Raw genomic sequence first — 23041 nt, forward strand, 5'->3', positions numbered from 1 at the left:
TGATGAGGCCCTAAGCTACTGAAGGTGATGGGGCCCTTTATATGTGATAGTTTAGGGGAGAGGGCTCGCAGGCGGGGCCCATTACTTACATCATAGGAGCCTACACAACACAAAACACTGTTGCTGTATGTAGGCTTTATTTTATTTGTTTTTTATCTTATATTTTGGAAATGTACATCCAGTTTTTTTCCTTTATTTTTTTTTTTCGGGGGCCCCCAAGAGAGTGGAGCCCTAAGCTATAGCTTGTTTAGCTTATACATAAATCCGGCACTGCCCATAGCCTGCCTTGTTCCTCTAAATGAGCCTTAGGAGCAGTGGAGGATGCTGTCCCATTGCCAGTGTTTAAGAATCCACTCCAAATCCAGTACATAAATGGAGCAACATTTTGCCCATGACTTCAGACAGCAAAATTACTTGGGGCAGCCCTGTAATTTAGTCCAGTAGACTTGGCCTTGTGCTCACCCTAAAACATTCCCCAGAATCTTCTGTATTGAAGAGAGGTTCCTTCCTTAGCAGAAAAAGAATTGTGGAAAATACCAGTAGTAAATTTTGAAATACTGTTTTAGAACAGTGTTGCAGAGAACCAGTAAATTGGTCTGACACAGAGCTGCATCTAAGGGTGTTTCTAATCTTATGTGGCCTGAAATATGAGGGTCTGGTGCTGAGAAGACCCAGAGCTTTGATCCCTGGGTGATACTTTCTGTCTCTGGAAGACAAACCTCTTTCAGAAATCCTGTCGCATTTTTGTGAGGGAAGCCAAAAGAGCATGTAGAATTTCCACAAGTCTCTCTTCAATGTCTACTTAGTCCAAGCTACCTCTTAAAATTATGGCTCATATGCTTGCCTTCTTCCAGGAAGCTGATGAACATCGCCTTCAGTGACATGAACCCATTTCCCATGAAAGTTTTACAAAATCGGCGCCGAGTGTACAGGTTAAAACTGGAGTCTGAGATGAGAGAACTGGAGCAGATAAAAGTCGAGTACATGAAGGAACAGGCAGAACATGCTGCCAGAAACTCGAATGGAGCCGTGAGTGAGGATGAAGAAGATATGTAACTCCAGTTTCCTCCTCACATCTGGCCTTCAGACATAAATTTTCCCTACTTTGAAAACAAAAAAGTGTTAACACTAGCTACCCATGAGCAATGAGCAAAGATGCACTGGATTGTCTTCAAGTGAATTGGAAAAAAATCATGTACTTTGGAAGCCTTGTTTCTCACTAAGGCCTTTTCTTGACATAGTGTGTAGTGTACAATATTTCCAAGAAGTCACCGCACCAGAAAATCTCTACAGTCTGCTTCCCTTTTTGGATAACATCAGGTATTGTAGATCTCAATTTAGACGTCTGTCCCCATTCCTCAACCCACAATCCATCACTCTGGGCCTATGTGCTTTCTATACTTACAGATATGAATTAAATACCTGAGACAACAGGCTAAGAAGTACCAGCACTTAATATCTTGTGGTCTCCTCATGAGGACCAGCCATGGGCCTGTGCATACATACACACACTCAGATAAATGTCCCTGACTGGATGTGCTAATCAGTGGATTTGGAGTTGATTTCCGTATACATTTCACACCCTAAACTCTATGTGAAATTCTTTTCCTTCTGCTTTTCTGGATTTGTAAAGAATTGGCGATGTGGTACATATATGCACGTACACAGAAACTACCAAAAATCACTTGCTGGACAGGATTCCTGATCCGCCTGCTTAGAGGGGATATTCTCATGTTTGCTTAGCACCCTGTCCATGAGTTTTCGGATATTTCAAATCTTCTCTCCACCCCCACCCCCAATTGCATGTACTTAGTGTGGCTCTACATTAGGTGCTCACCAGTAGAAATCAGTTTAAAATAAAACTATGTAGGAGTGCCATACCGGCAAAAAAATGCCAAGAAGTGGAATTCCTTGTGTTGAAGCAACAGTGAAACTTGAGTGTGTACAGACTATTTCTTTACAGGCTAGTAAAAGGTAGATTACAGGGACACGTGTGGCACTGTGGGTTAAACCACAGAGCCTAGGACTTGCCGATTGGAAGGTCGGCGGTTTGAATCCCCGTGACGGGGTGAGCTCCCGTTGCTCGGTCCCTGCTCCTGCCAACCTAGCAGTTCAAAAGCATGTCAAAGTGCAAGTAGATCAATAGGTACTGCTCCGGCGGGAAGGTAAAAGGCATTTCCATGCACTGCTCTGGTTCGCCAGAAGTGGCTTAGTCATGCTGGCCACAGGACCCAGAAGCTATACGCCGGCTCCCTCGGCCAATAAAGCGAGATGAGCGCCGCAACCCCAGAGTCGGTCACGACTGGACCTAATGGTCAGGGGTCCCTTTACCTTTACCTCTTAAAAGGTAGATTAAGCATCCCAGCGAAGGGCATTCTCTTGACATATTGCAAAAATCATCTTGCTGGTCTCAGGATTCTAACTATTTTGATAGATGGGGCAGGTCCATCTGCTATTCATCCCCCCCCCCCCCCCCGTGCTATTGGGACTGGTTGTGCTAGGGTGCCCATGTGTGTCCAGCTTCACAGCGGTTTTTGAAGGGTATTCAGAGGGCAGTCCTCTGCTTGAAAGTGTCATCATTATGAGGGCTGTCCAGTTCAAGGCCGTGTACAAAGCATACATTTAAAGCAGCCCCCGCCCCCCACAAAAAGAATCCTGGAAATTGTAGTTTACCTCTCACCGAGCTAAAATTTATAGGGCCCTTGACAAACTACAGTTCCTAGGATTCTTTGGAGAGAATGTGTTTTAAATGTTTGAACACCTTCCTCATTCTCTTAGAATGGCAATAGTGCCCACCTGGGAAGTGCCGGAACTGAGTTCCAGTGACTTTTGGCTGGGGGAAAAATGCCCTGGTTATGTCCCTCATTTACTTTTTCCTTTCAAATTCATTTTGCACATATTTACTCTTCCCCTGCGCCATTTTGAATGCACTGACTTTATGTATTTATTGTTTATGTGTTTCCTTTGACTCCAAATGGGATTCCATGTCAATTCCCAGTGTTTCATGGGGGACTAGGCCTCCTGAAAGATCCAGGGTTCACGAATAGCTTTTATCTAGTGCATTTCCCAGTCAATCCTGCCAGTCTGTGCTGGGAAGCTGGTCATATGCAGTTCCAAATTGGCAGGTTGCGAGTTGAAACCAAGTTTCAAGGACCACATCTCAACACATGAACCTACCTGGACCCTGAGATCATCATCTGAGGCCCTTCTTCACGTGCCCTCTCCATGAGAGGTCTGGAGGCTGGCAACATGAGAACGGGGCCTTCTCTGCAGTGGCTCTCCCCAGGGTGGTTTGCTTGGCGCCTTCATTATACCCCAGGCAAAAACATTCCTCTTCAGCCAGGCTTTGGGTTGACTGACACCTTTTAAATGTGCTGTGGGAGGTGTGAGTATTGGTTTGTTTTTGTTCCTGTTTTTATTTTGTGTTTTGTGTTTTTTATATTGTAATTTTATGTTGTGAACTGCCCTGAGATCTATGGATAAAGGGCAGTATACACATTTTAATAATAATAATAATAAATAATAATAATAATATAAAAGCTGAATTAGAGCAAGGTTGCATTTTAGGCCAGTGCTAGAGCTCCTAGCCTCAAGGAATTCTTTATACAAGGGGTTGGGAAAACTGTTCCTGCTAGAGGGCCACATTGACTTGCGAGGCAACCTTTCAGGGGCCGCATGCCCGTGATAAAAATGGGTGGAGCAACTAGTGTTAATTTAAACTTTGCACAGAAGAGATTCCTTCAGCACACACTTGCTCATCCTCTCTTATCCAGGTAAGCAAGAAGCATTATCAGAGTTCAGGGACACATTTTAGCCAGGTGAAAACACTAGAGGGTACACAACAGGGGTGCTGAGGCCTGGGGTGATTCCTGAGGGTCAGACAGAGACCCAGAGGGCTGATTTCAGCCTCTGAATCCCAGGTCAGCCAACCCTGCAGACCCAAAGCAGACCATAACCCAACACTGCATGCTCAGGCAGACAGCAGGTGTGCAAGGTCTTCAACTAAAGCCTTTCCCTGCTTTTAACATCTTTTTAACTGTCAACTGAGGACTGGACTTCACCAGAAAGCTAGTCTCATGTTTCTCTCATCCTCTCAGGTTAACCTTTATATCAACTGGATTTCCAGTGTGTTTTGACAGCATTATGTAACATGTTTTTAAAAAAGGAGGCGCAGGAAAGCTTTTGCTACCTGTACGAAAACATCCAGGGTTGTTGCCAAAGGTGCTAGCTAAAGAGTAGCTTTACATCTGTCTTAAAACGAGTAATCTTTGCCTTACTACTATAATATTCCTGGAAGCACTTTTCCTTTGCACTGAATTGGCTGCTAACTTGTACTGCTCCTCGAACAACAGCTTCTGTGGCCTCTACCTTTTATGTTACTGGTGAAGAATATATATTGGTCGTTCTTATCTGCACTGTCACGTACATGCTGCTTCATGTAAGCTCCACAGGGGAGAAATAAATGGAGATCATTGAGCAAGAGGGGATCTGCATTCTCTGTTTCTTTTCTTTTTTTTTTCTGCATAATTTTTATTGTTTTTTAAATCATAACAAACAAGAAAGTAAAACAATTCTCTGTTTCTTTTTCTGCTTTCCACTCTGCCATCGGTGATATTAGGATATTGTCTGCAAAGAGAGCTGGGATGTGTGTGTGATTGTGCACCACTTGGTGACTGGTAGCTGAATGTGCGAGCTGACTATCGAAAAGTATTTGTATCTGAGACATTTAAGCAAACAGATCTGTATAAAGAGACCAGATTTCAGACAGTTGCCCATCTTTCTTGTGTTTATGGAAGCAGAGATGTACCTAGGCTCCCTTGCGCCCTTGGCAAGGTCTGGATTGGTGCCTCCACAGCTGGGAGACACCATGGATTAGAAACGCTAAAAGTTTGCTTTTGTCGCCTTTCGTGCTCCGCCAATGACTTCCTTCGTGGTCATCGGGGTCTGCCCTGCTTCTCCTCCATTGGTCCATCTGTCTGCCTGTCTTGACCACCAGGTGTGGAACACACTTCCACCCGCAGACAAGCCTCAGCTGTTTGACTGCGTGAGCTTCAGGTGTGGAGCACACTTCCACCCACAGACAAGCCACAGCTGTCTGAACATCATGCCCTCTATCTAACCTTTGCTCTCTTAGTGGTCTGCCATGCCCTGTCTGTGACCTTTGTCTCCTTCGTTATACATTGTGCAAGGGGAAGTGACGCGGTGGAAACAGGTGCCAAAATAACTTTGTACCACCCCCACGATCTCGGGATTGGAAGATGTGTAAAGGTCACAGTCCAAAATGTATCTGACTGGTTTTGCATATTGAGCCAGTGTGGTGTAGTGGTTAAGAGCGGTAGTTTCGTAATCTGGGGAACCAGGTTCGCTTCCCCGCTCCTCCACATGCAGCTGCTGGGTGACCTTGGGCCAGTCACACTTCTTTGAAGTCTCTCAGCCCCACTCACCTCACAGAGTGTTTGTTGTGGGGGAGGAAGGGAAAGGAGAATGTTAGCCGCTTTGAGACTCCTTAAAGGGAGTGAAAGGCGGGATATCAAATCCAAACTCCTCTTCTTCTTCTGCTAATAAAAAGAGCCTCGGCAGAGCTAGCTGGCAGCTTGCTTATGCACAGCTCACCTGCATTACCAACTCCCGCCTCAAGCCTTCACTTCCCTTCACTTCCTTTTTCCTCCTGCAACTCTCACCTGCTCCCTCTTTCTTCCCTCTCCAGGAGCCTGCATGCATCGCCCAGCCTCCTGGACCACCCTTGGGAGCGTGCAGGCTCCTAGCCACTCCAAGCCCAAGTTGAGTAGTACAATTTTTCTGCCCCCCTGAGCCTGCACCCTTGGTGGGGACCAACCTCTAGGGGCACCCCTGTATGGAAGGTCAACTCCTCATGTGCTGCCAGTTGAGTCGAGTCCTCTGCCCACTGTACAACTGGGGAAGGAGGTGGGGAGAGACTTTGCCTTCCAGTGTTGAAGTTTTAAGACATTTAGCCGCCCTTCAGCTCTCAGTAAATCTGAAGGAGGTACTCAAAACCGTATTTATGCAGCTGATGACCTTTCACCAAAGTAGTGACTCAAGCACAGGGCTCTGTCTTCTACAATTTTTGCAGCTGTAATACACACAACATCCTGGTATCCTCCATATGCACTGACTGGACGGAAGTTGCAGTCCATGAAATTTTATTTCTGCTATTTTTCTCAATGCCTGGCCCTCACCGGATTGCATTCAGTCTCTGGTCTGGTATAGCGCTTCTTGTTGATCCTTATCTGTTGACCATGTTTAAGAGATTTGGAATGTCCCACAGACTTGCAGACTTCTGAGCACACCCAGATTCCTTTCTTTTTTTAAAAAAAGTTTTTAACCCCAGTGTAGACATTATGCTACAACATGTTTCAGCACTAAGCTGCTCAGGAGGCTTATCAGAGTTGAGTCGCACACCCTTCTCAACATTTTGGCTCTTCACAGGTATTATTCCGAAAGATGTGAAGACCCTTGGAAGAAAAAATGGTGGGGGTGTTGCAGGGCAAATCTTCTATCTCACTTGTACCATTAATTACTTGTGAGTCGGTTTGAAGAAAGAATCCAGAAAGTTTATTTACTGCAGAAAAGTGTTATAGCAGGATAACTCCACAAAGGCTGGAACATCCCTCAAATGCTCAGATTATTTATGGCTTTCTTACACAAAGCATCACAATATTTCCTCCAGTCATATGCATTCTCATGACCTCATTCAAAGTGTTGTTAGCCAGAACTTATTTAGTTACATTTCATTTCAGTGCGCCTGCGCTTCTAGCATAAGCAAATTATTGAGATCGGTTGATTTGCTGCCATAGTTCAACATCTACTGTGCATAAGCATAGCCTCCACATGGATACATTTTGCCGCAAAAAGCTTTTGTGCTTTGTATTGTGCGTTTTAAAGTGAAATGCTTTCGCAGCATTTTCTTAGCATTTTCTTAAAGCAAAAGGCTACTATAAGTTCCTTATCACAATTCTGGAGCCCTTGGGGGCCTTCCTGCAGGGGGTCCCCAGGTCCCCTCATTTTTCCATTTCTCTCAGGACTCCACATCCTTAATAACAGTGGTACCTCGGGTTAAGAACTTAATTTGTTCCGGAGGTCTGTTCTTAACCTGAAACAGTTCTTAACCTGAAGCACCACTTTAGAAGAAGAAGAGGAGGAGGAGGAGGAGGAGGAGGAGCAGTAGTAGTAGTAGTTTGGATTTGATATCCCGCTTCATCACTACCCAAAGGAGTCTCAAAGCAGCTAACATTCTCCTTTCCCTTCCTCCCCCACAACGAACACTCTGTGAGGTGAGTGGGGCTGAGAGACTTCAGAGAAGTGTGACTGGCCCAAGGTCACCCAGCAGCTGCATGTGGAGGAGCGGGGAAGCAAACCCGGTTCACCAGATTACGAGTCTACCACTCTTAACCACTACACCACACTAGCTAATGGGGCCTCCTGCTGCCGCCACACCGCCAGAGCACGATTTCTGTTCTCATCCTGAAGCAAAGTTCTTAACCCGAGGTACTATTTCTGGGTTAGCGGAGTCTGTAACCTGGAGCGTCTGTAACCTGAAGCATATGTAACCCAAGGTACCAGTGTATTCCCCATTGACTTTTTCTGCACCCATCACTGGCTTCCCCCCCTTCAAGGTGTAATAAACCAGGTGTGAACAGACCTCCTGCTTGCCAGATCTACTTTCTTCTGTTTTTTACTAGAACCCAACAGCAGAGTGTGCCTTCACAGCGATTGGGGCATGCACGGGTGTGCAGTGTGTTATGTACTGAAGTTCTCACCCTGGGCCAGCAGGGGGATACTGTAGATAGTTATGCAAATGAAGGATCGAAAGTGACGTTCAGTGATTGGATAGTTTGTATGCAAATGAAGGATCGAAAGTGACGTTCAGTGATTGACTAGTTACAGAAAATGATTACTGTTGCATTCTAGTGGAGCTCTATATAAGCAGGCTGACTGAGCTCCTCAGTTCAGTTCTGTTCCAGCTTACAAATAAAGAGCTGCTTTGGAAGAATCGCTGTGTCGTCTGATATGTTCGCCCACAACTTAACACAGAGGGTGACAGGTTTGAAGGGCGCATGTCTGTTAAGTCCTCCTCACATTGCCCTGCCAGTGCTGCCCAGAAAAAGGTACCCGCAGCCATCGCCCTGGCATCCCTCCTGCCCCGCTATGCCCCTGCTAGAACTCCCAAGAGCCAGGTTTCAAAAGTCATAATGGCCAGAATTAAAGAGCAAGGTGCTTCTGAGTGCTGGAATGTGTTTTCAGTATCAGTCCTTTTACACAAGAGTCCACTCTGGGTCACCCTAATCTTTATTAGTTTCAGCCGCCTAATTTAAGGCTGGAGGAGGCATTTTTGTTGTTCCCACTGCTAAAACAACTGAGAGTTTAAAAAAACAACAACCAACCTTGCTGATCTATTACAATCAGCTAGAGATCTACCAGCAGATCCCACTGCCCCTGAAGTAAACAATGCAGAAGGGCCAGACTGCCTGCTTGGTCAATATTGCAGCAACCTCTAGTGTTCCCACCTGCAAATGCAGTCATTTTCTAAAAAAAAACAAGTTGAAATAGTGCCTAGGAAAATGAGCAGTACCCTGCTGGCCACAAAGCAACCATAATAGAAACAGAATGCCAGTTAGAACCTCGCAATCAAGTATGAAGGCACTAGCCTTCCATACTGTTTATAAAAATTAATGGAGGCATTTATCCTATTTCGCACCAGCTGCCAGAAAGGATGGGAGGAGCAGCTGATAGACAGGTGTGCAGCAAAACGTAACAAATAAGCCTCCAGATGTCTGAGCGAGGAGCACAGCTTCACACCGTGCAGCTTCTAAAATCAAGAGCCATGCATTTCGTTCCAAGCCACAACATCTGTGATCCACTTCTGCCTTGCCATAGTAGATAGCTACACAAGAGATTAGCAGTTGCAATGATCATATAGGACCGTCAAATCTAGTGAAACACTTGCTATAGCTCTTTTTATTGGAAGTAAGTTCATTAACTGGCCCAGGCTTGGGCAGGCCGCATATTTAAGATGCTTACATCTCAAACCCTCTGGCCTGTCACAAATATTTGCCATAGCTACTCTATGCACCTTTGGCTAAGAAATACTAGCAACCTTGCAAGAAATGGATGATATATCCCAGGGACTATTGATATAAAGGATGCCACCACATTTATTTATTTTGTTAATGTCTCAGCTCATCTTTGGTCCTCAGACCCAGATATCCTTAATGCTGGAGTAGATTATCACAGAGCATCAGCTCATCCCTGGCCATATAGGAATTGTTGACCCTTGGCCCTTAACATGTAAAAGCAGCAATCCTTTTCGCACCCCCAGATTTTGGAGAAGGGCTCAGCTGATTATTATTTGTCAAATTTGTTAGTTACTTTATCCTGCCCCAAGGCAATCCAAAGCAACTCACAACCAAACAAACAAACATTACAACGAAAACCTCACACAGATACATTAAAGCCAGCAGGGAGATGTTGACGCCAATTGATACAAACAATGTAGAGCTAAATGAACCAGTGTTCTGATAAGGGTAATAACTGTGGAACTTGCATCTGAGTAAACATGCATGAGGATTGTGCAATATCATTTTGCTCTGCTGTCTGGAGTCAAGGTAGGCTGGAAATTGTGGGTGGCTACCTACGCTTTTGGGACGTGGGTGGCACTGTGGGTTAAACCACAGAGCCTAGGACTTGCCGATCGGAAGGTCGTGGTTTGAATCCCCGCGACGGGGCGAGCTCCTGTTGCTCGGTCCCTGCTCCTGCCAACCTAGCAGTTCAAAAGCGCATCAAGTGCAAGTAGATAAATAGGTACCGCTCTGGCGGGAAGGTAAACAGCATTCCCGTGCGCTGCTCTGGTTCACCAGAAGTGGCTTAGTCATGCTTGCCACATGACCTGGAAGCTGTACGCCGGCTCCCTCGGCCAATAAAGTGAGATCAGCGCCACAACCCCAGAGTCGTCCGTGACTGGACCTAATGGTCAGAGGTCCCTTTACCCTTTACCTACGCTTTGATCCTCCTTCACACGCAACTAGGTGGGAGTGAAAAGTCCATACAGACAACAAGAATGAGGTGGGAGCACTCACGTGCAAAAGTGTTACCCAGAATCCTTTGCAGCATACCAGACGCTCAGAGGGTACTCAGCTGAAAATTGGGAGGGGCAGGGGGTCTTAGTAGGCATGGGAGGAGTGTTTGAGGGCACCCTGGTGCCTATGCATGTCATTTTGGGGGACCTCATGAGTGGGCAGAAGATAGAATTGAACATACCTGGTCTGATCTGTGACGGTTCACACATTCTGCTTATGACGGGTAGGGTGTTAGGCAGCCTGTCCTGGACTTTTATCTCTGTACAAAGTCTGTTGGTGATAAAGCAAGAATTCTGTACACACACACCCAACAGGCTTCTGGAAATCACGCCAAGCATTCTGTAACTTAATTTTTAATCAAAGATAATCTTTCCTCCACACTTTGTTTATATTATCTGGCTGCTGCGGCTTATCTAAAGCTTTCGACTGTGCAATAAAGGATCCCGCCACAGAATGAGATCTGAGGATTTAGACAGGTTTTAATTCTGCCCTTTGTATTTGGAAGGAAATGGGGCACTGGGGCAGAGTGGTCCAGCTGTGCACCTCCTTGGCTTCAAAGGCAGGCCAAGACAGTCTGTTGCCTTCAAGCAGCTGTGCTGGGTGAGAATTGAAGGGCCCTTTGCAACACAGATCTTGCTATCTTACTTACAAGCGAAACTCAGGTTATATAAGTGAGGTTGGGCTTCTGTGACAGGCACACCTGCTTCACTCACCTGTACTGCCCCTGAAAACAAACAAACACACAACAGAAGTTAGTACAGTGGTACAGTCATACCTTGGGTTGAAGTAGCTTTGGGATGAATATTTTTGGGTTGAGCTCCGCAGCGGCCCAGAAGTAACGGAGCGCATTACTTCCGGGTTTTGCCGCTCACGCATGCGCAGACACTTAAAATGACATCACATGGAAGCAGCAAAATGCGACCTGCGTACGCGCAGTCGTGTGTTACGTTCGCTTCAGGATGCGTACAGGGCTCTGGAACAGATCCCGTTCGAATCCAGAGGTACCACTGTACCTTGGTTTACAAACAGTCTGGTTTGCATACATTTTGGATTACAAACACGTCAAACCCAGAAGTGCGTGTCCAGGTTTGCAAACTTTTTTTGCATTTATTTTTTATTACAAACAATTTTTTTGGGAGGCCCCATTGGCGAAAGCGTGCCTTGGGTTACAACCTGTTTTGGTTTACAAACGGATCTCCGGAATGGATGATGGTTGAAAACCAAGGTACCACTGTACTGCAACATTTGTAGCAGGGAATAGGATAAAATGGCCCTTGCTACTGGTATAGACTTCCCTGAGCTTTCTCTCAGTACAGTGGTACCTCGGGTTAAGAACTTAATTCATTCCGGAGGTCCGTTCTTAACCTGAAGCTGTTCTTAATCTGAGGTACCACTTTAACTAATGGGGCCTCCCACTGCCACCATGCTGCCGTCACACGATTTCTGTTCTCATCCTGAAGCAAAGTTCTTAATCCGAGGTACTATTTCTGGGTTAGCAGAGTCTGTAACCTGAAGCATCTGTAACCTGAAGCGTCTGTAACCTGTGGCACCTCTGTGTTGTTGTTGTTTAGTCGTGTCCGACTCTTCAAGACCCCGTGGACCAGAGCACGCCAGGCACTCCTGTCTTCCACTGCCTCCCGCAGTTTGGTCAAACTCATGCTGGTAGCTTCGAGAACACTGTCCCACCATCTTGTCCTCTGTCGTCCCCTTCTCCTTGTGCCCTCCATCTTTCCCAGCCTCAGGATCTTTTCCAGGGAGTCTTCTCTTCTCATGAGGTGGCCAAATTCTTGGAGCCTCAGCTTCAGGATCTGTCCTTCCAGTGAGCACTCAGGGCTGATTTCCTTCAGAATGGAGAGGTTTGATCTTCTTGCAGTCCATGGGACTCTCAAGAGTCTCCTCCAGCACCATAATTCAAAAGCACTGTACTGTGTTGTATTTTGCAGGATGGAATAAACTGTTTCCCCTAGTCACTGACAGCAAGCTGAAGCTGCTGAAATTAATTTAGACGCTAGTCTTCAACATCTCTCATTGTTGGAATGTGCAGAGTCAGACATTCTTTATGCTGTACTTTGTCTCTTGGTAGTAGTTGTACACACTTGTCCGTATTAAACCCGGCAGCAATGGCAAGGCTAATAGTGTTTTTCATGTGGGCTATGAGATGATATTACAACTCCCCAAAATGCAGAGGTTGGGTCCCCCCAGAAGAATAACAAAAAAACAACAACACATATTTTTAAAAAAGTTTGCAGCCCTAGGAATTGTTTATTTTGATGGTCTGTTTATGTAGGGCTTATGCTGAGCTGTCAGAGCAGATTGCATAAAATAGCTCAGTAATTCTTACAACATCCTGGTAATAATAATAATAATAATAATAATAATACCCTATACCCACAGGTCTCAGGGAGATTCCCAAGATAAAATCACAATATAAAAACACAAAACACTACTGTAATAAAAACAAAAACAAGAACAACCCAATAAACTGCCCCTTCCTTAACACATTTTAAAAGGGCATTGGATGTCAGTCAGCCAAAGGCCTGGTTAAAGAGGAATGTTTTCTCTTATCTCCTGAAGAGGTACAGTGGTACCTCGGGTTAAGAACTTAATTCATTCTAGAGGTCTGTTCTTAACCTGAAACTGTTCTTAACCTGAAGCACCACTTTAGCTAATGGGGCCTCCCACGGTCGCCGTGCTGCTGCCGTGAGATTTCTGTTCTCATCCTGAAGAAAATTTCTTAACCTGAGGTACTATTTCTGGGTTAGCAGAGTCTGTAACCTGAAGCGTCTGTAACTTGAGGTACCACTGTATAATGATTGCACCAGGTGAACCTACCTGGGGAGAACATTCCACAAACAGCGAGGCAGAAAAGACCTGTTCTCTTGTTGCCACCCTCTGGACGTCTTGTAGAGGAGGCCCAGAAAGAAGGGCCTCAGAAGATGATCTCAGGGTTTGGGTAGGTCCATTTGGAGAGAGGTGGTCACTGAGGTCCGTAAAGCCCACATCATTATTCCCATGTTACAAAAGGGGGAGAGAGAACGGAGTCTGAAAAACAGTAACTTGCTTAAGCCCACCTATTGAGTTTGTTGATAATACGAGATTTGAGCGAGGGACTTCCCAACTCATAACACTTATCCACTTGTAGCAGCAGGAATGATGAATGTGTGGCCCTCGATTGGTTGTTGAAGTCCCATCAACCGCAACCAGCTTAGCCAATGGTCAGGGATGACAGGAGTTGAAGTCTAGCAACATCTGGAAGGACATAGGTTCCCCATTCCTGCACCACAGCTTTGCTGTTGTTGTTTAGTCGTTTAGTCATGTCCGACTCTTTGTGACCCCATGGACCAGAGCACGCCAAGCATTTCTGTCTTCTACTGCCTCCCGCAGTTTGGTCAAACTCATGCTGGTAGCTTCAAGAACACTGTCCAACCGTCACCCCCTTCATAGATCACTGCCTTGCCGTGGCGAAGGGGCTTGAATAACTCAGAGGAGCTATGAACTATGCTGAGCAGGGCACCCAAGATGAACAGGTCATAGTGGAGAGTTTGACCAAACATGATCCACCTGGAGGAGGAACTGGCAAGCCACTCCAGTATCCCTGCCAAGAAAACTCCATGGACAAAGACAACAGGCACCACAGCTTTACTAGATACCAACAAGTCTTTAAGCTTAAAGGGATAAAGGAAGAAACTTGGGGGGGGGGAGGGAATAGTTAGACAATGTGTTCTGATCCTTTTCATTTGAGAACCCAAGACTTTTACAAACACATATTGTGACAAACAATATGAAATCAATGTTTCGGACTAGGGAAACACGACGTGGGCTACTCTAGGTGGTGCCCTTGTGGTGTTGTTGAACTTCAGCTTCCAATAGCCCAAGCCAGTATAGCTGAGAATCAAGGATGATCAAAGTTGTAGACTAACCATCTTATAGATACCCTGGATTAGGCCAACCTCTGAAAGGAATGTGCTATGGTTCAGATTTCTTTACTGGTAAGTTTAGAGAGTGGCAGTAAAGATGTGTTTAAAGACTGCAGTATGATTTATTGCATGGGATATTTTTTAATCTAATGCAAACCACTGTGGATTTAGAATGTAATCTGGTAATGCTTTGCAGAGGTTGCATTTAAATGTGGGTGCTCACTCATGTGACATGCAGGTGTGTGTGCGATAGGGCCTCCCACTGCTGCCGCGCCGCTGGAGCCCAATTTCTGTTCTCATCCTGAAGCAAAGTTCTTAACCTGAAGCACTATTTCTGGGTTAGCAGAGTCTGTAACCTGAAGCGTATGTGTCAGAGCTGCCCAAGGTCCCAGCTCACAAAGGACCAACGCCAGTTCTTGCTATATACAAAAGTCTTTATTAAGGTTCAGTTTCCATTTCAAAGCCGCGGCGTGCAGCTCTACGTCTCAACCCTAGACCGCTGAAGCTCCATCTGAATTTCCTCCCCCTCGACACCAGTTCAAGACCCTAGCCTTGCTCCACCTCCTCCTTTGCTCCTTTCTCCTCTGGGTCCTCCTGCCCGCTGGGGTGTCGCCCTTTCTGGACTCTTCTGATGCTGATTCCCCGGATTCTTCCCCCTGTTTCCGGCGTGCTTTAGGACCTGGCTCCCAATCCGACCTCCCTGCTGTCCCGCGCTCCTGTACATTTGAACTTGGCGCGCGCGCCCAGCCGGCAACCTTCCCCCTGACCGTTACACTGCTCCTGTCACTGCTTCCCCCTTCGGGGGGGGGGTTGGCTGGGTCTGACTTCCCCTCCGTTCCCTCACTCAGCGATAGGGGCGTGGTCAGCCCTGCCTCATCTTCTCTCCCCACTGGAGGGGAAGCCGGCCCTGACGCATGGGACTCTTCCCCCCCGCTACGCCCTGGTGGGGAAGCTGGTCCCGATCTCCAGCTGCTGCTTTGGGAGTCGCCGCTGGCCCCTTGCTTCTGGTGCGTCCTTCCCGGGACCCCCCTTGCCCTGGTCATCGGTGCCCCCTTCTGGGAATCTTCCGAATCGCTGGAGAAGCTCATGGAATCTCTCGGCCCACTGTCATACTCCCCTACGCTGCCCTCGGATTGTTCCCCTTCGCTCTCCGCTCTCTCTCTCCCCTGTGCCTCTGCTCCTGAACCCCTGACAGTATGTAACCTGAAGTGTATGTAACCTGAGGTACCACTGTACAGTAATAGTTTTGACTCCGTGCTAGCATTCGAGTGACAAATGAAGTAAAAGGAGGTGGATAACAATTAAGCATTTATTATGTTTTCTGAATGTATTGGAAAATTTATATAGAAAGGTCTATTATTTTGTGTACATTCGATTGTAAGATAAAATATATGCAAAGGGACTTGACAGGAAGTCAAGTTGAAGAAAAGATTTTGTAAGTTAAAAGAGGAAAAGATATTTAGTTTCATTATTATCATAATTTTTGTGTGTGTGTATGTATGTGTGCTTTGTATGGAACGTTTGGGAGGAAATAAGACGGCAAATAACAAGTAACAAACTAAATATTGATGTATGTAATTTTTATTTCTCAATTATATTTTGTGGCAGTATGGTTGTAATGTTTTTTTTGGTAACATAAAATCATTCAATAAAAAATATTTTAAACACACACACACACACACACACACACACAGAGCTTTCTAGTTTTTGTGATTGTGAAAGGTTTTTAGTATGCAGACAATACCCAGAGTCCAAAAAGATAGTTGAGTAAGAGCTCAACAACTTTGTCCGGATGTTCACTTGGCAACCTAGCTTCATCATTGTGCCCTTTCTCCACCGACTGCTGCCATCAGGGCCTTCTCTGCTGCAGCCCCTAAGTTGTGGAATTCCCTCCTGCAAGAAGGCAATTCTTGGCTTCTTCACTATGAAGCTTTCCAAGAATGCTGAAGACATACTTCTAACCTGCAGAAATCTTCACCCCATGTGGGGCTCGAACCCACAACCCAAAGATTAAGAGTCTACTGCTTTATATGTGTGTTCAGAGCCCACCCTATTCCTGTGATTGTAATCTGTTTTAACTGTTGTTGGTTTTCTTAACTGTTGTAACCTGCCCTGGGACCTGCTGTTGAAGGGCTGGGAATGAGTGTAATAAATAATAATAACATATCCTTCAAGGATAAGGAAAAGCAGGTCATTCTGGGATCAAGTCAGAAACCGGGGCGGCTTCTATAAATCTGGGGGCTGTCCTTGGAGAATAGGGACATTTGGAGGGTCTCTAACAACAACAACAAATTTATGTAACCTCCCCCATCTGGCTGGGTTTCCCCAGCCACTCTGGGCGGCTCCCAACAGATTATTAAACACAGGACAAAACATCAAACATTAAAAACTTCCCTAAACAGGTCTTCAGATGTCTTCGAAAAGCAAAACCAGAAACACAATAAGCAAAAACCTAAATAAATTATGCAAAATAGGTTTACAGTATACATAAAAAAAGAACACAGAATAATGGATGCAAAACAGTTTTCAAAAACGCAAGAGAAAAAAGCGATGCCAACCATCACGCTGGTTTCATTTGCGTAATTCGTACCGATTGCAGAATTGCGATCCGCGCAGAGCGCGCGCCCGGCTTAACCCTCCGGCGCCCGGGTTTCCCAAGGGAGCCGCCGCCTCTCTTCCCCGCAGGGACGGGATTTCGGGCTGCCTCCCGTCTCCACCCACCCGTCATCATCCACAATGCAACAACCGCCGCCTCGGCCGAGGTTTCTGATGCTGCTTTGCCGGACTCCGAGGGCGGCACACAAAGGAAGCGGGAGGTGGGGGGGGGGGGAATCTTGGCCTGTCCTTCTTTTCTCCTGGCTCCACCCACCACCCTTTCTCTCCAAGCGCGCGTGTGAACCCTGCAGTGACTTTGCAAGCGTGCGCTCTGCCCGGGGAGCGTGCATGCTGGAAGCAGGCAGATTTTGAGGGGTTTTTAATTTTAATTTTTATTTTAAGGGGTGTGTGGGTGACAGCAAGCAAAGGCTTTCCACCCCCCACCCATCCCCAAATATATATATTTATAAATTCACGATCAATGAATGAAGGTGATTCCATGATCCCGCAGCACCAGCACCTGTAAAAGGGATGTGCTAGGTGTGCTCTGATACAGGAGGAAAAACGGAGGAGGAAGAGGAAAAGTGTTGCGGTGCAAGAGCAGGCAGGATCTGAAATCTTTGCTGCGGAGAGAGACGGCTGTGAGCTGGGCGGGCTCGCCAGCCCTTGGACGCTGCACCAAAAACCCAGGCTGCATGACCATCACAAAGGTAGGAAGAGGGAGCGGTGCAAAAGAGGGACTAAAGCGACGCACCTGCTCTTGAAACCGCGTCGCAGGTGCCAGGCATTTTGCATGCATTTTGCAAGCGCCAGCCCAGATCCGGTAGTTCCACTGCTGCGTCGTGCTTCCGGCATTATAACGCACCGGGAACCGTCCGCTCGCAAAACCAAAACAAAATACGGGGAGAAGTCTTGCAGATGTCCCTGAGTGGCTTGGTGGATCATTCTTAGAAGGGTGGATCCTCCCGACCCTGCATCGTTCTGGATCTGAGGGGCGGGGCGAAATCACAACATCAGCAAAAAATGCTTGCATGAATTTGACAGCAACATATACTTAGCTATCAAATCGTCGCCGCCTTCCACCCCCTTTTTTAAAAAAAATACATCTGTCGGGTTGGGTGAGTTGCAACATTCACGTTTGCTCAGGGTAGAGGGGAGCCCTAGCTGATTCCCACCCCAGTCCTTGTGTGTAAAAATAAGAAGCATAATCCACCAGCAAGTTCTCCTGGGCAAGGAAACGCTTTTTCAGCCTGCAAACGAATTGGCACATTTCTTGTTAAGATCTGAGCATATTAGAGGAACGGATATCAACCCTATCTTGTTCTAGATATGCGGGGAGGGGAAAACATTAGCTCTTGAGAGAAAATAAAATCGTATTGATTTAGGGCTGCCAACTTTGATTCCAGGAACAGAAGGCCAAATGAGGCCAGAGCCTGGAGGGATCTGTTTCACTGGGGTAGATCTCCTGAGCACGCCTAAGCTGGCCTTGCAGTTTGCTTGCATTTCAGGTCACCTGCGGCGAGTAGAAAATCTACTCCAAGTGACGAGCCATCAAATTTATTTGCCAATTGGAAGAAAGTTGGTTCTGCTTTTCATTCAAGCTGTCGGTGTCAAGTCCTGTCCCCCCCCCCCCAGAATTCTTCCTATACAGTATGCATTTCCAAACGGTAGCCATTTAATTTAATTTAATCATTGCTTTCCTACCCACCTAATGCCAACTAACTGCTCCATTGTTCTTGCAACCAGGTGGTTAAACATGCCCCAAAGGGTGGGTTGCTTCAAGTCTTTCAGTGCATCCTTATTGGTGAAAACAGGCTTCCAATCTGCTCTACTGCTTGTTTGGGGCCAAAGGATGGTAGTTACTCTGGATAAGATAATTCATAGTCCAGGTTTGATATTGTCTGTGTGACCTCGGTGTGCCCTTCTGTGCCATAGGCTTGTTGCAGACGTAGATAAGGTGGTTGACTAACACAGTAGGATAGATTTATTGCCCTGACTTTGCCCTGGGGGCCAGGGAGTCTTATGGAGGATTTGCAACAAGAATATTGCTGTAACTTTGCCCTTGAGTTCAGGGGAACCTGATGAGTGTGCAAAAGGATTATGATGTTATTATTTTCAAAGGAGGTTTTGTCTGCAACTGAGAACCACATGAAGGATAATAATTGTACTCTAGTTCCATAGAAATTCTTTTGCTATGAGAATGGGTGGCTAGACTCAAAAGAGAAGACTCCTGCACTTTTAAGCAAAAGAAGCAGAGTGCATTCCAACAGGTGTAGCGTTTGTATCTGGCCATCCTAATGGGTGCTAGGTGATTTCTGAGAGATGTGGCTTAGTGTCAGTTGATCCAGCTATTAACTGTTGGGTACTAATTACCCAGTTCTGGAGATCATAAGAATTGCTTTGTTGGATGAGGTCAATACATTGAGCTCACTGTGGCCTTCTAAGTGCCTCTGGGAAGCTCATTTGCAGAGCATGAAGGCAGCAGCTATCCTTCCATGGTCTTTTCCTCCAGTGTCTATGACACCATCTGGAGTTTGAGAACCATACCTAGCAATGGTTTGCTTATTTAAATGCCTAACATTGCTTCCCCCCAGCCACATCCGATTCCCAATGACTGCCATGAAAGAGCCATGTAGTAAAACCAATAAACATTTTCTCCAATAATGAATAAAAGTTAGGAAGCCAACAGCCAAATACTTGGTTAGTTATTTAAAAGCGAAATGTGAACTTCCGCCTTCTTTGTGTCTTGAGCTCTTGGTCATGGGCACCATTCCTCTCCCCCCTCCCCACCATTTCTTTCCCCTAATTTTCCTTCTGCTCCATCCATTGGCAGCATTCCCTAGTTCCAAGCTTTCAAGCCTGGACTCCATTGCTTTGGCCTGCTTCCTTCACCACCCCAAGTTCTCGTTTGCTGGACCATAAAGAAGGCTGATCGCCAAAGAATTGATGCTTTTGAATTATGGTGCTGGAGGAGACTCTTGAGAGTCCCATGGACTGCAAGAAGATCAAACCTCTCCATTCTGAAGGAAATCAGCCCTGAGTGCTCACTGGAAGGACAGATCCTGAAGCTGAGGCTCCAAGAATTTGGCCACCTCATGAGAAGAGAAGACTCCCTGGAAAAGATCCTGAGGCTGGGAAAGATGGAGGGCACAAGGAGAAGGGGGCGACAGAGGACGAGATGGTTGGATAGTGTTTTCGAGGTTACCAGCATGAGTCTGACCAAGCTGCGGGGGGCAGTGGAGGACAGGAGTGCCTGGCGTTCTCTGGTCCATGGGGTCACGAAGAGTCGGACACGACTAAACGACTAAACAACAACAACCTCCTGTTCCTTTTTCATTAGTCCTGTTTCCCTGCCCGTCTATAGGATCTGAGCAGCTCTTCTTGAGAGATTTAGGGTTAGAACAATGCAGTTCTTCAGCCTGTCTTGCCTACCATAGTGGCTCACCTAGAGACTTCTCCTCTAAGCCACGGTATGTCAGGGCTAGGCTGTGAGCAGCAATCTGAGATGAGCCAGGAACCACAGAACAAGCTACAAGTCAGGACCAAAGAGTAAGTGGGGTGTAGTGGTTGAAATGCTGGACTAGGACCTGGGAGACCAGGGTTCAAATCCCCACTCAGCCAGGAAACTCACTGAGCGACCCTGGGCCAATTCCTGACTGTCAGCCTAACCTACCCCATCCATTCTGAAGGAAATCAGCCCTGAGTGCTCACTGGAAGGACAGATCCTGAAGCTCAGGCTCCAAGAATTTGGCCACCTCATGAGAAGAGAAGACTCCCTGGAAAAGATCCTGAGGCTGGGAAAGATGGAGGGCACAAGGAGAAGGGGACGACAGAGGACAAGGTGGTGGGACAGTGTTCTCGAAGCTACCAGCATGAGTTTGACCAAACTGCGGGAGGCAGTGGAAGACAGGAGTGCCTGGCGTGCTCTGGTCCATGGGGTCACGAAGAGTCGGACACGACTAAACAACAACAACACAGAGGTGCCACAGGTTACAGACGCTTCAGGTTACAGATGCTTCAGGTTACAGACTCTGCTAACCCAGAAATAGTACCTCGGATTAAGAACTTTGCTTCAGGATGAGAACAGAAATCGTGTGACGGCAGCATGGTGGCAGTGGGAGGCCCCATTAGTTAAAGTGGTACCTCAGATTAAGAACAGATTAAGAGAAGACTCCCTGGAAAAGACCCTGATGTTGGGAAAGATGGAGGGCACAAGGAGAAGGGGACGACAGAGGATGAGGCGGTTGGACAGTGTTCTCAAAGCTACCAGCATGAGTTTGACCAAACTGCGGGAGGCAGTGGAAGACAGGAGTGCCTGGCGTCCTCTGGTCCATGGGGTCACGAAGAGTCGGACACTACTAAACGACTAAACAACAACAAAGCTTTTGGCCTCTGGGGTATAGTGCTGGAACTTTCCTGTTCCACTCATTAGGCACCATGGTTTTGTGGGGTTTCCCCTTAGCTCAAATTACCAGGTGGTTAATTAACACCGAACTTTCCTTTAGGGAGTTGAAGTATGCTCACCAGGGAGAAGCACACTGGGGCATGGGAGCCCATAATAAATGTGACACACACCATAGAAATGGGTGTGACAATGTTAAGGGCTGCGCTTGAATCGAGGCAGAGGTGTGTGCAGATTCTCTAACCCGGGACTCTGAGATCAGTAGCTGCCTCCAGCAGGGCAACTAGCGGAAAAGTTTGTGCTCTGTTGTTGCCAAGTCAGTGGCAGAAGGTTTGGTGTCTTGTTCTCACATCAGACCTGGCCAATCTACAGGCTTCGTGTGCTCTGTTAGTTGGAGAGACACACAGTCCAGGGTCGTTCTCTGGGACCAGGAGGTTCCTGCTTCAAGCCTTGAGGCTAAGCAGAGACCTGTGCAAGCTTTTGCTTTGGGAAGTATATGATTGTGCATTAACTGTCAGATGCATGTGGTTCATTGAGAGGGGGATAATGAAGCCACATTGGCAAGCCCTGCCTCCACCGCTGACATTCACTGGGTCCACATCAGTTGGTGTGGAGCTCCCCACAAATACTGATGCGTGTGCATAGATCTCATGATGGGAGTTCCTGGTTGGACAGGACCTCCTTTTTACATCGAAGAAGTATACATGCTAGCCAAATGCACAGGTGGCATGGAACATGGCTGTTGCACATGTCAGCAGTGTTAGATAAATAAGCTAGGTGCCAAACCCTTCAGCCGGGGTTACAGTTGCCAAAGCATAATGTCTAGTTGCCATTTTGGGGGCCAAAGGGCTCGAAAGTCATATTTTCCAATAAAACTACAATTCCCATCATCCCTAGCTAACAGGACCAGTGGTCAGGGATGATGGAAATTGTAGTCCCAAACATCTGGAGGGCCGGAGTTTGCCTATGCCTGTTCTACAGGATTTGCTGCTAGTGTGTGAAAACCGTCAAGATCCAAGGATGCCCAGGCATGCACCCCCAGATGATGGAGACATCAGATACCATCCTAGTGCCTGGGCATCTTCACTTGGTTGCAAGTGGCCAATAAAGGTAAAGGGGCCCCTGACCATTAGGTCCAGTCGTGAGCGACTCTGGGGTTGTGGCGCTCATCTTGCTTTATTGGCCAAGGGATCTGGTGTACAGCTTCAGGGTCATGTGGCCAGCATGACTAAGCCACTTCTGGCAAACCAGAGCAGCACACGGAAACGCCGTTGACCTTCCCGCCAGAGCGGTACCTATTTATCTACTTGCACCTTGACGTGCTTTCGAACTGCTAAGTGGGCAGGAGCTGGGACTGAACAATGGGAGCTCACCCCATCGCAGGGATTCGAACCACCGACCTTCTGATCGGCAAGTCCTAGGCTCTGTGGTTTAACCCACAGCGCCACCCGCGTCCCCTAAGTGGCCAATAGCTGGGTACAAAATGTGCCTGGCAAATTTTGAATGCTGCATGTCAGCAGTGAGGCATGGCCGGCCCGCACAACCCCAGAGCTTCCTCCCACACGCTTTCAATGTGTGCGTATGTGTGCGCCTTCTGAACCCACCTCACGTTGAGAAGGCTAGCAAGCCACTGTCATTCGATTCCCCCACCCTGCATCTTCACCCACAAAGCACTCCACACATGGTACAGTACTTGTGGTGAGTGTAGGATCAAGCCCTTGATGAACAGCTGTAATGTGAAGTTAATGAAAGGTAAAAGGATACTCAAATAAGTTCATTTTCATTCCTCAGGGTGTAAAATGATCGTTGTGCTGGCGGCCAAAGAGAGGCTTTGTGCAACACGGCACACAGCTGATGTTGTTAGAGCTGGCCAGGAGCTTTCCTTCTTGTGGCTGTGATTAAGGCTGGAGAGTGAAAGAGACACTGTAATCCTATATTGATTTACTTAACGCTGGCTGGTGTGACATCTAACTGGTTTAGTATCACTGGCTATGCAGAGAGCTGGTTCTCTCTACAGCTTTCGCATCTCTGAC

The 23041-nt window shown here is 46.9% G+C and overlaps 2 protein-coding genes across 5 annotated transcripts in view; both read left to right on the forward strand.

The window, feature by feature from the left end:
* TBC1D2 (TBC1 domain family member 2) overlaps positions 1 to 4482 on the forward strand; it is a 28180-nt gene extending 23698 nt beyond the window's left edge. For all 3 annotated transcript variants that reach the window (XM_079959257.1, XM_079959256.1, XM_079959255.1), the window contains one exon: positions 855 to 4482. In XM_079959257.1, coding sequence (XP_079815383.1) covers positions 855 to 1056 — 202 coding nt within the window. In that variant the 3' untranslated portion in view covers positions 1057 to 4482. The remainder of the gene's footprint in view (positions 1 to 854) is intronic.
* A 12191-nt stretch (positions 4483 to 16673) lies between these two features.
* Positions 16674 to 23041, forward strand: part of CORO2A (coronin 2A) — a 63721-nt gene continuing 57353 nt past the window's right edge. The window contains exon 1 of one of the 2 annotated variants that reach the window (XM_079959534.1): positions 16674 to 17316. In XM_079959534.1, coding sequence (XP_079815660.1) covers positions 17302 to 17316 — 15 coding nt within the window. In that variant the 5' untranslated portion in view covers positions 16674 to 17301. Of the gene's footprint in view, positions 17317 to 17549; positions 18257 to 23041 lie in introns of those variants that run through there. The other variant, XM_079959536.1, reaches the window with a different exon arrangement.

Source organism: Podarcis cretensis (assembly GCF_951804945.1).
Source record: "Podarcis cretensis genome assembly, chromosome: 17".
Classification (NCBI taxonomy): Eukaryota; Metazoa; Chordata; class Lepidosauria; order Squamata; family Lacertidae; genus Podarcis; species Podarcis cretensis.